We start from the raw sequence: 14703 nt of genomic DNA, 5'->3' as shown, positions 1-14703 counted from the left end.
AAGGGCAGACAATCTTGTCCTTTGTAACTTTGTTTCTCTGTCGACGTTGAATAAATAATGTTACGTAGCCAAAGTCAAAATTACGTGGTTTCAAATGGTCCACCCGTCCGTCCGGAGGATGAGGAAAGAGGATAATAATCAAATATTAGTGATATTTTCATCCAACTTTTGCTTTTTAGCTTTTGGATCAGCCTAGGCTAATATGACATCCAGGTGACCCTACTCGGATCCGAATCCAACGGTGGGAAGCAGAGATTCCAGTTCCAATTCCATTTTCCTTTAATTTCTCTTGTTCCATAATTTGTACCAAAAAAAACGAAGGCTTTTTAGCTAAAACGACTGGGAGATTAACATCATTTTTTTACTTTGGTCCTTGAGATTTCAAATCGATGGAATTAGTTCTTAAGTTTGTTTACCCTCAATTATTTTGGTCATTTCATGAAAAATTTAAGCTAAATAAGCAAAATGACAAAAATGCCCCCAAATTTTATCAAAATTATTTTTGCCCATTGTTTATTAAATTGAGGATATTTTTATTATTTTGATTCTTATTCAACAGAGATTTTCTACATAATGACCAAAATAATTGACGGTGGACAAACTCATGGACCACTTCTATCAATTTCAAATCTTAGGGACCAAAGTGATGAGTTATGACAATCTCAGAGACTATTTTGACTAAAATATCGAAAACAAAAAAAATATCCTCTCTCAGTACTGGTTTGATAATTATTTAGTTTTTTATTTTTATTTTGTGTTAGATTGGAGGAGGGGATGAGGTATAAGAGTGGAGGAATAATGGTGGAAGATAGATGTAGAAGCAAAAAAAAGTAAAAACAAAATAGTTATCGAATGGTCTCTAAGTATTTCGAAAAATTCAATTGCTAATAAGGAAGATAAATTATTAGACGTCATTTGATAATCATTTTGTTTTTATTTAATTTTTAATAAAAAAAATCATTTGATTACTATTTTTAGTTTCAATTTATTAAAAAGTGAAAATAAAAAATTACACCAAAAAAGTTCAAACGAAGACTAAAAGTTAAAAATTAAAGGCTTGTTTTATTAATCCCTCACATTTTGTTGACTACACCCATATACTTAATACATCTCACATTTACTTCTTAAATTAAATTTTTTCTTAAGACACCCCACGTATTTTCCAATACTACCCTCACACCTCACATCTCACACACCCCACAATCATCAACTAATTAACCACACATCAAACTTTTCATCTCTTTCAAACAAAAGAATAATTCACATTTCAAAGACAAGAAAGATGAATTAAATTGTAGTATAAAATCTCCATCTTGCTGTTTGATTTATACACATCCGTCAAATTTTCTTGAACAATCACGTTGGATTCTAAGAAGCATGATGGACAAATAGTAGGAATGGTTCTTATAAGGTCATGTCTCAATTCCAACCGGCCAAAAAACATTGAATTTCTTCATCATCAAACAGCCACAAGAATATTAAATTTAATTACATCTTAAAATTTTACAACATTCTTCAGTTTTCTTCCTATTTCTTGGATTCCAATTAGAGCAGAACTTTGCAAAAAGTCAAAATTTTATTCTATTATTTAAATAATTTCTTGAATATGAAAACCAACGTATGAAAGAGGAGCAAAACTCGATTTTTTGTTCCGTTCATCAAAAGATATTTTTTCATCAACGTGTTTGTGTTTTTAGGGTTTTGTTCTACAATTGAGAGTAAGAGTAGCTATGAGGGCTCGAATAGTCATTTCATATTAGAGTTACAAGTTGTTTAGTATTACATTTTTAAATGAGGTGTATTCAACAACATGTGAGGTGTTAATAAAAAAACCCAAAATTAAATAAGTTATCAAATAAGCCCAAACCAAAGGAAAAGAATGACCGTTCATCGTACATCGTATTGTTAGAAATTATATGAAATTTAAAATTTAAAATTAAATATAAATAGTACATAACAAAAACTGATCGTACGATGTATGATAAATGATCACGATCACGGAATTTCTGGAATCCGCCGGATCATTTTCCCAAACTAAAGAGATGAAAATGTGGGTTTTGTTTGACACGTAAGCGCCTTGAATTCAGATGAAGAGTAACTAGGGTTTGGCTTGATGAATGGATGTCATCATCACTCACACACTCTCCTACTCTCTCTCTCTCTCTCTCTAAGCATATGTGTCAGAAGAGAAAGAGAAGGGCACAAGAAACCTAGACATTTTCTTTGCCTTTCCTTCAACGCCAGAAGCCAAACAGCAATCATCATGTCCTCTCCTTACCTTCTTTATCGCCATCATTGCTCCCACACCATCCCCTCCTGCAACTTCACCACCTCCTTCAACCACCCCAAGACCAAAGCATCATCATCATTGTCTTTGAAGTTACCACCAAGAAAAAAGAAGAAGAAACAGAAGAAGTGACGACCCAAAACGAAAAGAAAACTTTCTCATCATGATTTCTAGCGGCCGGCTGAAACCCTAGCTCAGCTCAGCTATAGCTATCACCTTTCTTACTCCTTGGTGGTGAGAGAAAGTGAAGAGTCTGATGAGTCTCTCTCCTCTTCTTACCTGTATTTCAAAGCGTTTGTGTAAGTCTTTGTGCTTTTGGGGAATCAAGCATCTTGGTCCGACGACGACGATTTGCTATCAAAGCAAGCAAATCTCGAGTTTTCAAGTTATTGTTTCTTTACGTACTTTATTTGTGAAGAACTTTAGATCTTGTGTATTAGTAGGGATTTCTGTTCTGGTTTTGTTTGTTAGGTTATCAAGAGAGTACTCACTATTTTGGAAAAAAAACTCTTCGCTCTCTCTCTGTCTCTCCCCCCCCCCCCTCTCTCTCTCTCCCTCTGTGTGTACGAATTATTTTGCTTAAATGATCAGAATTATTATCTGTGCAACTTAATACTAGCTTAAGCTTGAAGAAGTATGTGGATCAATTTAATTTATTATATATGGTTCAAATTTTATCATGCATGGAATGCAAGTATATAATTAATATATATGTACTGATGAAATAATTGATTTATTTATGTTAATTAATCAGGTAACTTAATTGCTTGAAACTTGACTCTTGTCCAGTTAGATCTTTATTAGGGTTTGCACTGAGGGATTTTCATATTTGAACAAACAGATTAAGTTTAATCCACTATCTTTCACCAAATATACATGATAAGGTTTGAAGATTAAGGCAAATACCATATCTTGTTATGTGGCTTTGTGGTTTTGATGTTCCGGGAATACTGAATAATCTCTTGTTTGATATTTCTCATATTTGTTCATTTTGTTTGTGGGATATTATTCATTTCATGACTACACGTGATAAATATAGAAAGGTGTTATTCACCCGTATATTTTTACTTCTCACACGTCTTTGTTAATTTTTTGTCATTTTTCTTCTTCAATTTATTTGATTCGATGGTAAAAAATTGAGAGAGTGAGTCGTAAAATGGGTGTGTAGATAATACTCTCCTAAATAAAGAGGCAGCAAGAAGCTATACTAGGGAATGAGGAGTAATTAACTAATACACTTGTATAATATGTACTGGTTTTGCAAAATCCAAGTAATATTTTTTTATCTGAAAATTGAAATTAATTAATGAAATGTATTTGCTTGTGCTCTAGGTAGCTACTAAGTTCATCCCTTAAGCAGCGAATCTCATCTGTCCAGGTTGTGCAGTAAGTAAATCTTGTTCTTCATTCGACCGTTTTGAAATGAATATTGTTGAATGTTGGGTACAATTTGTCTGGATAGGATTTGGTTAAGTTGGCTTGCCGTAGGCTTCATGTCTATGTTTATCCTGCACTTGAGGACCTTATTAGTATAACTAATAAATTTGAATCTTGTCTATAATACGCTGAAGGTCCTAAGCTCGGATAAAGGAGGAGGGGAGGGCGTTATGTAGTCGATAGTCGGTACTTCATTTTCAGGTCGAATTCCTATAAATACATATTACCTTAAGTTTACAAAATATAGACACAGAGATGAAAGGGAAGAAAGTACTCTATCTACAGGGCTGCTTCTCTGGGTTCTCTCAAGAATAATTTATCCATGAAATGATGCCTTGCCCTAGTTAGGTTCTATTCCCAAGGGATAGGTACTCATTCCTTAGTGTTCCTTGGTGAGTGATTGCTCACTATTTGGCTGGAAAAGGCGGTCTGGAAGCTTCCTCTCTCCCATCAAGCAAGACAAGATCACCACTTCTCTCATTAATGAACTTCCTTGAATTCTTCCTTAGCTATAGTGATGGGGGCAACACTTTTTCTGGCCTTGTTTGATAGCCTGAACTAGACAATTACGACTATTTGAACTAAAATAATTAGTGTCATGTGTTCATGTGTGATCTCTTAATAATACAAATTAAGAAAACTCGACTCGTTAAATTGGGCAACAACATCACATTTTAGGGAAAAACAAGTCCCAAACTCGCATGTAGATAGTCTTAGTATTATGTAGATGTGGTTGATGCATCTCTCTTGTATACTGTTTGGATGAGAATTGAAGTAATCTACATTGAGACTAATACACGAGTACCTCTCCTGTTAATTTAGTGATAGTTCTCTTTCCAATATCAAAAATTTGATGTAGCAAATTCAATTCAGATGAATTATTATTATTATTATTATTATTATTATTATTATCATTTAGGGTAGGTTTTTACGCGTTACTCACCCGTCCACCATTGAAAACATCACTTTCCATCCAACTTGCATGCGTGAAGCATTCCTCAGCGTTCATCTTGAACTAGGATCAAACTCTTCACGAGATTCATAGTTGCATTACTTATAGCTTATATCCATACAACTTCATATTCCAAGGCATAACTTATATCCATACAACTTCATATTCGCCTGGAGTTCGCTCCAAAAAATATAGTCATCCTACCTAGGGATGGGCAACGGTTATGACAGGCAGGTAACCGCGATTATATACCCATAACCATTCATGTTCATACCCGCATAACCGTTTACCCGTTGGGTAATTGCATAAACGGTTATACCCATACCCATAACCGTGTATAAACGGTTAACCATACTCATAACCATTTACCCGCTATAACTGCCACCTCCAGGCTTTGGAAGATCGGTTAGTACTCCCTTATAAGCATTTTCAGAAGATGAAACATGATTTGTAAACGCACAAAAACCATTTCATTCCCCGTTCCTAATAGCATCAATGGCAACTGAAACATGATTTAAGAAAACCATTTGATTTCATTAGTCCAAACACACAATAATCATGTGCGCATCGATTATTTTGTAAATGGATACCCGTTATAACCGCGTAATACCTATAACCGATGGATACCCGTTATAACCGCCGATTTAAATTTCACAGATAAACAGTTATACCCATAACCATTTGTTGGTCTAAACAGTTATCCATAACCGTAACCTTGAATTTTAAATGGACGGGTAACCGCGATTACCCAAACCCATGAGTATCTTGCCCATCCCCAATCCTACACCTCGCGATTTAGGGACTGTCTTTTAGGTTAAAATTGAATTATATCCAGATATAAATGGGCTGAGCTCATAACTAACCCAGAAAAGAAAAGGCCCAAGGCCTTATAACAAGGAAGGAAGGGTTCGGAAGGAAGGGGGTTAGATTCGTTGGTAGAGCGGCGAGCGGACCGAGTGGTTGGTGTGTTTCCTTAACCGATATTCACAACGTGTGGCGGGCAAATGCTTTTCCTTCCCCAACTTTATTAAATGCCAATTACCAAATTAAATCATAAAATCCCCAGTTCCAAAATTAAATTCCTCAAAAATTATATAAACGAGCGGATCATTACCCAGAAATTATAATTTAATTTCACAGCGGTCCACTCCACACTCTCATCAGTCTCAGAGGCCATGACTCTGCAACTCCAAGCTCCGTCGTTCGGCGCCAGCATTGCGTCCTTCGTTTCTCCTCTCAACCGCTCCACGCGCCGCCCTGTAATCATAGCCAATGGTTAGCAATTCTCCAACTTCTTAATCTTCTTCTTTTTTTTTTTTTCAAATTTTTTATTTTTTGAGTTTATAATTATTGAGCTTTCAGATTTATAGCACCAGCTGAACGTTCTTAGATTATATGCGATTCCAAATTGAAAAAAATTTAAACTTGCTTGATTAGTAGACTCGAACTCTGTGGGAGCATTGGGATTTCATAATTTTGTTGTTTGATTAAAAAAAAAAAAATAAACTTGCTTGATTAATATACGTTTTTCAGCTTGAATTAGAATTAGAATTTGGGATTTCATAATTTTGTTATTTGATTGCAAAGATGGTGAATTTTTTACATTTTTGAGCTTCAGTCAGAATTTTGCTCGTGAATGTTGCACTAATGGATACTTTAAATTTTGAATGTTTCTGGCAGCGGAGCCGTCAGATAAGTCTGTTGAAATCATGAGGAAGTTCTCTGAGCAGTATGCTCGCAAGTCCGGAACATATTTCTGCGTCGATAAGGGAGTTACTTCTGTTGTTATCAAGGTGTGGATTAACTTATGTTGTATGCTTAATTAGAACTGTCTTAAGTATTTTCGTTATCATTGTATACTGGAAGGACTCAAATCGACTTCAAAGCCGATTACTTTATGAGCTTCCGGCCTTCCACCAGGGGTTGGAACAGTAAAGAACATGTACCCCTGACCCCCTAGGTCCTATAGACTATGAAACACCTTTGAATTGTTCTGTTAAATCGACCCCTATATGCGTAGTTCTTTGATTCAGTATCTTGCTGCTGTAGTTCTTCGTCTTTTGCATCACAATTCACTAGAAAATTATTTGGGGTAAAAAGGTCCCTTACAAATGGATATGGCATCCTGGGATTATATATACTTGAATCCTTCATTATCGTAATTCGGTTGTCTAAACTGTATTTGTTCGATAGTATATGTGAAAGAAACTCATCCTGGAATCTCAACAGGGATTGGCAGACCATAAAGATTCATTGGGAGCTCCGCTCTGCCCTTGTCGGTAAGCATCTGTTCTTTGGTATTTTTTTCTTGACTAAGAGTCTATGGTGTTCTTACTTTGCCCTCTGCCTCAAACACCTTACCAGTGTCAAAGTCGATTCATGTTCATTTTCATGTCATGTCATGCTTTCCAAGTCTGAATCTATTGTGTTGCAGGCATTATGATGATAAACCTGCCGAGGCAGGCCAAGGCTTTTGGAACTGCCCATGTGTTCCTATGAGAGAGAGGTAGATATATTTCAGTATTTTGTGAAAGTAGTATACGAACCAGTTTTTCTCTACTTTTTCATTCCGTTAGATTATAGATTTGTATACCTAATATGGAAACGAAGTGTCAAAAGCTTTGAAGTACTAGAATATGATTGGGATATATTGGTAAATCTTTGTGGGCAAAAGATTTTTGGTACTCAGCCAGAAATCAAAGATAAGTAGGCTTATTGTTATATTTGCTAGCTAGCTAAAAACATAATAAGGAACAAAAGCTACTTAGAAGTTTCTGGTGAAACGCCGATAGTTCTTGCAAATTTCAACCAGATGGCCGTTGGAATACCAAAACCAAAAATGTATTCCTTGCTGTTGAGGTTCTTGTGTTTATGTTTTCCTAATCTCCAGCTTTAACTCTCAACATTTGGATTCAAGCGACCGTTACATGAAAACAATGTCTGTATATGTATACCTGGTTCTTATGAAAACTGTGAATCTGTGTTGGCAGGAAGGAATGCCACTGCATGCTCTTTCTCACTCCGGACAATGATTTTGCCGGACCGGAACAGGTACTTCATACATCATTCTTTGAGAAAATCTTACGTAGTCCGTTCGTCTGTTACGGTTTTAATAACCTAATTGCGTACCTTCACAACTGTTGTACAATGCAGGCAATCTCCCTGGAAGAGATCAAAGAATCAACAGCAAACATGTAATAAGCTTTAGTGCGTATGAACAAGTATGTGTAAACAGTCCACTTCTGTATTTGTAAAAGAAAAATGAAAAAAAAGCTCATATTTTGAATCTCTCCTTCATTTCCTTTTACGTACCTCCGTTTATTTTTGTCTTTTGACGTTACTTTCATTTAATCAATCTAGAGGTCAAAAATTAATCCGGTATGTGTAGAGAGAGAAGAAGTGTGCGGAAATTACTTCTCTTTTCCGGTGATGTACTAATCCTTTTATGCAATTATTCAAGAATTATGGTGCAGCCCCTGGACTTTGCCATATTCTCATGAACCCCAACATTCTTTTTCTTGTAATTTAAATTTAACTGATCTCCTTATCCGCAAACCCAAATGAATCTTAGCCACCTGGCTTTTGTGCTCTAAAGTCCAAACGAAATTCCCATGGAATGATGCCTTTTGGATTTGTTCATCTGACACGTGGACGGTTACAATTAAGAAACGAATTGTATGCTCTTTAAAACTAGGAATGAGATTCACTCCAGATCTCTATTTTCCCAGCCGGCAGACTAAGAGATCCGAGTCATTCAAGAGAGAGACAAAGAGATCCGGGTGTTTTAAGTTTTTGAGATTCGAGTCGTTTAAAATTGGGAATGAGATCCACTCCGGATCTGTGTTCAAAGCTTGTGGACCGAAAGATTCGAACTGTCCAAGACAAAGATCTGGGTCATTTAAGTTGTTGGATTTTTGTGAAGTGAGCCAGTAGAATAGGATAATGAAGGTCGTAAGATTGAAAATGAGTGATTTGTATCTCTCAGTTCGCGAGCTCCAAACACAGGATTCAGACATTAACAAAGGGATATGTAAGAAGTAAAACGTGGTGTGTAGAGAGCATACCTTTTTTTTTTAGTATCTCGATATTTTTACACTAAAGGGAAGGGGAGTTCGGCTAAACCACACAATGAACAGCTTAATTTGGTATCAAATTCACCATCCATAAGATTCGAACCTAAGATCTCTCACTTCCAAATAAAAAAGAATATCACCAGATTGTAGCACTGAGTGACAGTGAGCATACCCTTTAAAAATCATGCTAATGGGCCTCAACGTTTCTAATATCTAAAGAAGTGGGCTTCGAAGGCGGTGAGGCCCCCATTCCATCGGATTGACTTGACCGGTTGGCGACTGCCAACTCCGCAGCATGGATGGCATCCATGGATTATACCTTTCTTCTTTCTGCAAATCGCAGCATCTGCACTGCACAGAGAGAGAGAGAGAGATTAGGGTTTCTCTCTGCAATCAATTGGGGATTTTGACTTCTAAGTATGTCGAATTCGAGGGTTACCATCACCCTCGGTCGCTCTGGCCAGGTAACTTTTCTTCTCTGCATTCGTTCTTGTTTCTGTGTTTTTCTTCGCCAATTGAATCTGTGAGTAAGAAGGGGATGGCTGCAATTATCCAAATTGTGTAATTTCCGCATTTATCAGCCTCAAAGGGAAGGGGATCGGTTTTTTTCTTACGTTTACTAAATTAGATTCAATTTCTTGAGCTTCAAATTCATCCTATTTAGCTATTTGGAATGCTTTGACGAACTTTTGGGTTGTGCTGGACTTGGCTGAATGGCTCATAATATCCTGGGCTGAAGAACCGGTTTGAATGCGAATTCGGGTTGATTTGTGTGTTTGGTTGCTTATTTGTTGAAATATTTGTAGGTTGTGGAGAGAGGAGGATTTGTATCCAACTCTGCGAAAATGCGTGGTGATAGTGGGATGGTTTCTGGAAGTAAACGAATGGCAGACAGACTTGGGAGTAATGCTCATGGTTTTTCGTTTTCTTCGGGCAAGCGGTACACTGTTCTATCTCGTTTATCTCCATAACTTTTACCTGGCATATCAGCATACTACTTGTTTCAGTAGTTCTTCAGATGCTGTGTGTTGAGGATGCTTGTGATTCTCCAATAGTTTGTTTCCATCTTATGGTTGTTAGTAGTTATCTGTGAACTCATGGTATCCAATGCCCAGAATTGTTTTAACATCTTCTACCGTGCAAGCCACCGCCAATGCTAGAACTAGCTCTTGAAGCATTTTCATGTTGAGAACGGTCCGATTTAGGAGTAGGCTGGTGCATTTTGTTCATTAATTACAAGCGTAGTTTGAAAAATGTGAAAATAATTTATTTGTTTTCGCCTTTCTTTTTAAGTTTGTTTGGCGACAACCAGAGATCTACGTTTCTCAATTTACAGAAGTTTGATTATGATGGCAGTAACGTCTTTATGGTTGTCCCATTTCGAGAATTGGTATTTCAGGCAGTAACATGTCAGATGCGTCTTTAGTCCTATCATGATGTGTTCAATCTCAATTTTCAGGCAACGAGGAGATGGCATAAAATGGAATGAGGGTGATAGAACACTGCAAGGTAAACTATCTTATATGATAACAGTGATATTACCATCATGTATCGTTTATTGTTCTTTATATGGTTTCTTTGTATTGACTCTGGTGCATTAAACCAAGTGAAGATTCACGAATCAGTCGAAATGACCTCAGATTGAAATTGTTGCGTAAAAGATTATTTAAGAAGCAAATTGGCGGAGTTGTTGAAGAGCACAAGCAGTTGGACCCTCGTGCAAAGCTTTCAAAACCTGTTCATCCTTCACTGAAATACCAGGTGTTGCAGCATAATTCAGAAACAAATGGAAGTAACCCCATGAGGCAGGTTCCTCCCAGAGAAAGTCCAGCTGATCTATACCAGGTAAATTCTCGAAGAAACTTCTACTCTTCTCCAACTACAGATGGATTCAGAGGTAGATCCCCACCAAGAGAGCTGCACCCACCATCTTCATTTAGGCCAGTTGACGCTTCTAGAGCTGGCCAATTCCCGAGAAATGGTATGGTTGGTTCTTCTCGGCCAACAGACTCCTTTATTTTCACAATGAAAGCTAACCCTCAAGCTGCCAGGCCAATGGCACAGTTTGCACCACCAAGTGCCAGTGTGCAGAGAAGTTCACAAATGGTACTACCTTATGGCGATTGCACCATTTTAGCTTCAATTTTAGGAAATCTGGTCTTGTATTGCTACTTCAAATTTGATGAGTTTATCTCTGCATTTGTACAGGTGGATGAAACTCTGACTGTTGCTGGCTTGTTGCACAGCCTTGGTTTGGGAAAATATGCCATTATTTTCCAGGCTGAAGAAGTAAGTTACCTGGCCGTTTTGAAATTTTCATTTAAATTTGCTTTCCTTAATTTGGATGAAGACTATAGGCCGTCGTTATCTGATTTTTGACACAGCATCTAAAACAGGGAATATTATCCGTGTTTTAAAAGGGGAAATCTGATCAATCCAATGAGAAATACTAATACAACTGAAGACGAATTTAGGTTCTATGTTTTGTCTTTGGTTGTGGACGTCAGGTTTCTCAATGCTCGATTGTTGGGTTTGCAGGTGGACATGACTGCTTTGAAGCAGATGGGAGATAAGGATCTCAAAGAGCTGGGCATACCGATGGTAAGTTTCATTCACTCTAAGCTTCCTCTTTTATCCGCATGCTCGTTGCAATGGAACTTGACCCGTTCTCACAGAGGTTGCTTAATATTCAGGGACCAAGAAAAAAGATCCTTCTTGCACTCTTGCCCCGTACCAAACGGCCACCACCATAATCTTTACTTTTAACGATGCAACGAAAGATCTTGTTAAGAACGAAGGATAGAAGATTGCCGCTGTACCGCTGTGCCAATTTCATTTCATTTGTTTGTACTTTCACCCGTTGTATCCGAAATATAGTTGAAGTTGAGGTTCGAGAGGGGTTGATTAGTTTGAATAATTCCTCCTCTATAGGTGTCGTGTTGTCGATTTGAAAGATAGGGTTTGTGCTGTTGTATTTTATACATAGAACTATTTGTGTCCGTATAGTTTTTGGAAGATTGTGATTTGCAGTTAAGGAGGAATTAAACGATTATTCGTGTGCTATAATTGAATCAAAGAATTACAACGTAACGATGTCGTTTCGGACAAACATCAAATTGTGGAAGCAGATGAACAATCTCTCAATAAGCTCGAACAGAAGGCGCACTCGAAGCAGAAGACTTGGAATCCCGCGCGCTCTTCCCGCATTCTTTCCCTTCCCTCAAAGCAAAAGCAGCCATGAACTTGTCGTTCCAGCTCACAGGCTTCCCCACCAACGACGGCTGTGCCGCCGTCTGCTTCTGGCAAACATGGTCGGCCGGGAACCGGTGCTTGAGGCAAACCTTGATCTTGCAGGTCTTGCAGGTGCTGGTATTCGAAAACGTGAGAATCTCCTTGCACCGGCGAACCGGGCAGGTTGGTTTCTTCTTCTTTCTGGGGTCGCAATTTCCGGACTTGGCGTGCTTCTCCAACAGCAATTTCTGGTCCTGTTCGCCGTCGCGGCCGGTGGTTTCTATGGATGTCGAGCAGATTTCGCAAACCACCACCTTTCTGCTGTTGTGGTCCGATTTCGGGCACTCGTGGGACTTGTAGGACCGATGCTCAACGCAGAAAACCTGCACATTCGTAAATTCAAGGCAATCAAAACATGCAAAAACGCTTGATTTTCCGTATCAAATCCACGAAGCCCAACGTACCCTATGACAACCGTCGCAGTGGAAGGGGAGGAAATCGAGCTGGTGGCAATCGGAGAGCTGGCAGTGTCTTCCCAAATCCGGGAAAGCTTCTGTTCCTCCCGTCATCTTGTTCGTAATCTGAATTCAATTCCCTTGGAATCTCTGATCTTGGATTGGCAGTCGGCCCCTCTTGGAAGGTTAATATATAGAGGGAGATACAAGGTCGGTCGGTCGGTCTGGGGTTGGCTTGGGGCGGAAGCCAAAACCAGGTTTGACGCGGATTGCAGGAGATGCAAGTTTCTAGTTTCGCACGACTCCTCTTTCCTTTCCTCCTCGACGGAATGGGACCCCATAATATATCCCTCCAAAAATACAAGATTGATAGACCCACAAAAATTAGAATTTTTTTGAACTCTTTCGGTGACTAATCTAACATCTAATCTAACAAAATTTATCGATTAACAAAAAATAAATTAATTAATTAAAGCATGACAATTGAAATTATAAAAAGTTTTTTATCCGCTTAAACTCATGAAGGTTTTCCCACAAAAGTTAATAGTTATTGGCGTTTTTTTTTTTTGAACAAAAAGAAAATAAAGACCCATTGATTATTCAAGGACAATATTAAATGGACATGGATAGTGATCAAAATGGACATGGATGTGGAGTCGAGAGCAAGGTTCTAAAAGACGTTAGGCGTTAATTAGGCGGCATGCTGGAGCCTAGTGCCTAGACGGCTAGGCGGGGTCTTGGCGGGCGCCTAGGTGGACTAGACAAAGTTAAGTAAATCCATAATATTTCTGTAAATAAGTGTCTGTTTATACTTAAAATATATATAATTTCATTATAAACTACAAAATAGAATGAAATATGTATTATGAAGTATTGGAATATAATAAAAACATAGGGCCAAACTGACACATCCCAACCCGAAATGTGTTAGTTTGGTATCAGAGCATGGTTGTAGTTGGTCCTGCACTCATCACAAATGACACACCCCGATCCTAGAATCAAGGCGTGCTGGTCGTCACATGAGTGTGACGTAACCAAAAGTGCAACGCGGAAGTAAAAGATAAGAGAAATACAAATAAACAAAAAACCACATACTAGCAATAATAACCAAGTAACGTGCTAGAGTAAGTTTAAGTGCGAAACACACAATTTCAGAGCATAACAACTAGGTGCAGTCAGTAGGACTATAACTAAATTACAACACCCGCAGGTGAGTCCTACATTTATGTAGTCTGTCAGTACGCCGTGGGGATCCTCGTGGGCCACCAACGCTGCTAACTAGAACCTGGAGGGGCGCAAAACAAAATTGAGTGGGTAAGTAAAACCAAAGCTTTTCGAAAACATTTCATCAAAAACAATTCTAACCCCTCGCTGTAAAACCTATATACTTTCCCAGAAATTAACATAATATGCATATAACTCTTCATATAACTCAAATCACGAATCTTTATCAATTCCAGAAAATATGCCATGTCATAACTGTCAATAACAGGTTATGAATGCATCAATATAACAGGTGACATAATGAATCAACCGGAGAGCCTGCAGTTGGTCCTGTATGGTTAATTCCATAGCTCAATATCCAAACCAACCGGAGTCACCACGGTGACCTGTACGACACTACTTTGCACATAAGTCGGAACTACCTGAAGTAGTCTGTACAACAAGAATGGTGTAATAATACGCTCTAGTGCTTCTCTCATCAATCATCTGTGCACATAATCTAAGGTCACCTACCAGTCGGAACCACCTATAGTGATCTGTACGACTAGCATGTCAGAACCCTCTCATGGTCTGTACGACATGCACCTACTTGGATCCAAGGTGAGCGTGCGGTGCGGTGAATACTATAAGCACTAACACCAGGGGTGCAGGTTATGAGCTTTCAACATAATTCACATCATCAATGATTCACATAAATAACATAAAACTCACCTGATACTCACTTGTGCGTCTACAGCACCAATTCATATATATATATATGTATGTATCAATTACTAATTCATATAATTCATAATATGCATGCATGGCATTTGAAAACATACTTTCATTTAAATTCAATTTATGGAAAAATCAATAGTATATAAGTCATAACAGAAAATAACTGCCCACTCACTGATAAGTCGAAGGGTCGTAACCCCCGTGACGTCTCTGGATGCGCTCGTCCTCGGGATAGGTATCACCTATATGCGAAACAACTAAAATAACGTTATTTAAAGCACATAATCGACAATTCGTAATAACTTCTCATACGATGCTCAGTTTGGG

At 38.1% G+C, this 14703-nt stretch overlaps 3 protein-coding genes across 3 annotated transcripts; 2 read left to right on the top strand and 1 right to left on the bottom strand.

Moving 5' to 3' along the window:
• Positions 1-5594: 5594 nt before the first annotated feature.
• On the top strand, positions 5595-7962 carry LOC103404371 (ferredoxin-thioredoxin reductase catalytic chain, chloroplastic). The gene is made up of 6 exons (XM_008343272.4): positions 5595-5951; positions 6357-6469; positions 6906-6955; positions 7111-7182; positions 7667-7727; positions 7830-7962. Exons 1-6 carry the CDS (start codon positions 5852-5854, stop codon positions 7872-7874), a joined length of 441 nt encoding a protein of 146 aa, XP_008341494.3. The 5' UTR covers positions 5595-5851; the 3' UTR covers positions 7875-7962.
• A 1010-nt stretch (positions 7963-8972) lies between these two features.
• On the top strand, positions 8973-11839 carry LOC103404369 (uncharacterized). Its single transcript, XM_008343269.4, has 7 exons — positions 8973-9213; positions 9556-9689; positions 10209-10258; positions 10362-10855; positions 10958-11038; positions 11288-11350; positions 11443-11839. The coding sequence occupies exons 1-7, from the start codon at positions 9169-9171 to the stop codon at positions 11500-11502; spliced, it is 927 nt and encodes a 308-aa protein (XP_008341491.3). The 5' UTR covers positions 8973-9168; the 3' UTR covers positions 11503-11839.
• On the bottom strand, positions 11788-12828 carry LOC103404370 (zinc finger AN1 domain-containing stress-associated protein 12-like). Its single transcript, XM_008343271.4, has 2 exons — positions 12445-12828; positions 11788-12363 (listed from the first exon to the last, which is right to left on the bottom strand). Exons 1-2 carry the CDS (start codon positions 12547-12549, stop codon positions 11890-11892), a joined length of 579 nt encoding a protein of 192 aa, XP_008341493.3. The 5' UTR covers positions 12550-12828; the 3' UTR covers positions 11788-11889.
• Positions 12829-14703: the final 1875 nt, after the last annotated feature.

This window comes from Malus domestica, chromosome 17 (assembly GCF_042453785.1).
Source record: "Malus domestica chromosome 17, GDT2T_hap1".
Lineage (NCBI taxonomy): Eukaryota > Viridiplantae > Streptophyta > Magnoliopsida > Rosales > Rosaceae > Malus > Malus domestica.
The sequence above is the reverse complement of the archived record's forward strand: the minus strand, read 5'-3'. Positions and strand labels throughout refer to the sequence as shown.

Excerpts from the sequence above, each read along its gene's own strand:
- LOC103404371 (XM_008343272.4), top strand. The coding sequence starts at position 5,852 with ATGACTCTGCAACTCCAAGCTCCGTCGTTCGGCGCCAGCATTGCGTCC. Across the intron at positions 6,956-7,110 it reads GCTCCGCTCTGCCCTTGTCG|GCATTATGATGATAAACCTG; the intron begins GTAAGCATCTGT and ends ATTGTGTTGCAG. Across the intron at positions 7,183-7,666 it reads TGTGTTCCTATGAGAGAGAG|GAAGGAATGCCACTGCATGC; the intron begins GTAGATATATTT and ends CTGTGTTGGCAG.
- LOC103404369 (XM_008343269.4), top strand. The coding sequence starts at position 9,169 with ATGTCGAATTCGAGGGTTACCATCACCCTCGGTCGCTCTGGCCAG. Across the intron at positions 9,214-9,555 it reads CCCTCGGTCGCTCTGGCCAG|GTTGTGGAGAGAGGAGGATT; the intron begins GTAACTTTTCTT and ends AAATATTTGTAG. Across the intron at positions 9,690-10,208 it reads TCGTTTTCTTCGGGCAAGCG|GCAACGAGGAGATGGCATAA; the intron begins GTACACTGTTCT and ends CTCAATTTTCAG.
- LOC103404370 (XM_008343271.4), bottom strand. The coding sequence starts at position 12,549 with ATGACGGGAGGAACAGAAGCTTTCCCGGATTTGGGAAGACACTGCCAG. Across the intron at positions 12,364-12,444 it reads ACTGCGACGGTTGTCATAGG|GTTTTCTGCGTTGAGCATCG; the intron begins GTACGTTGGGCT and ends ACGAATGTGCAG.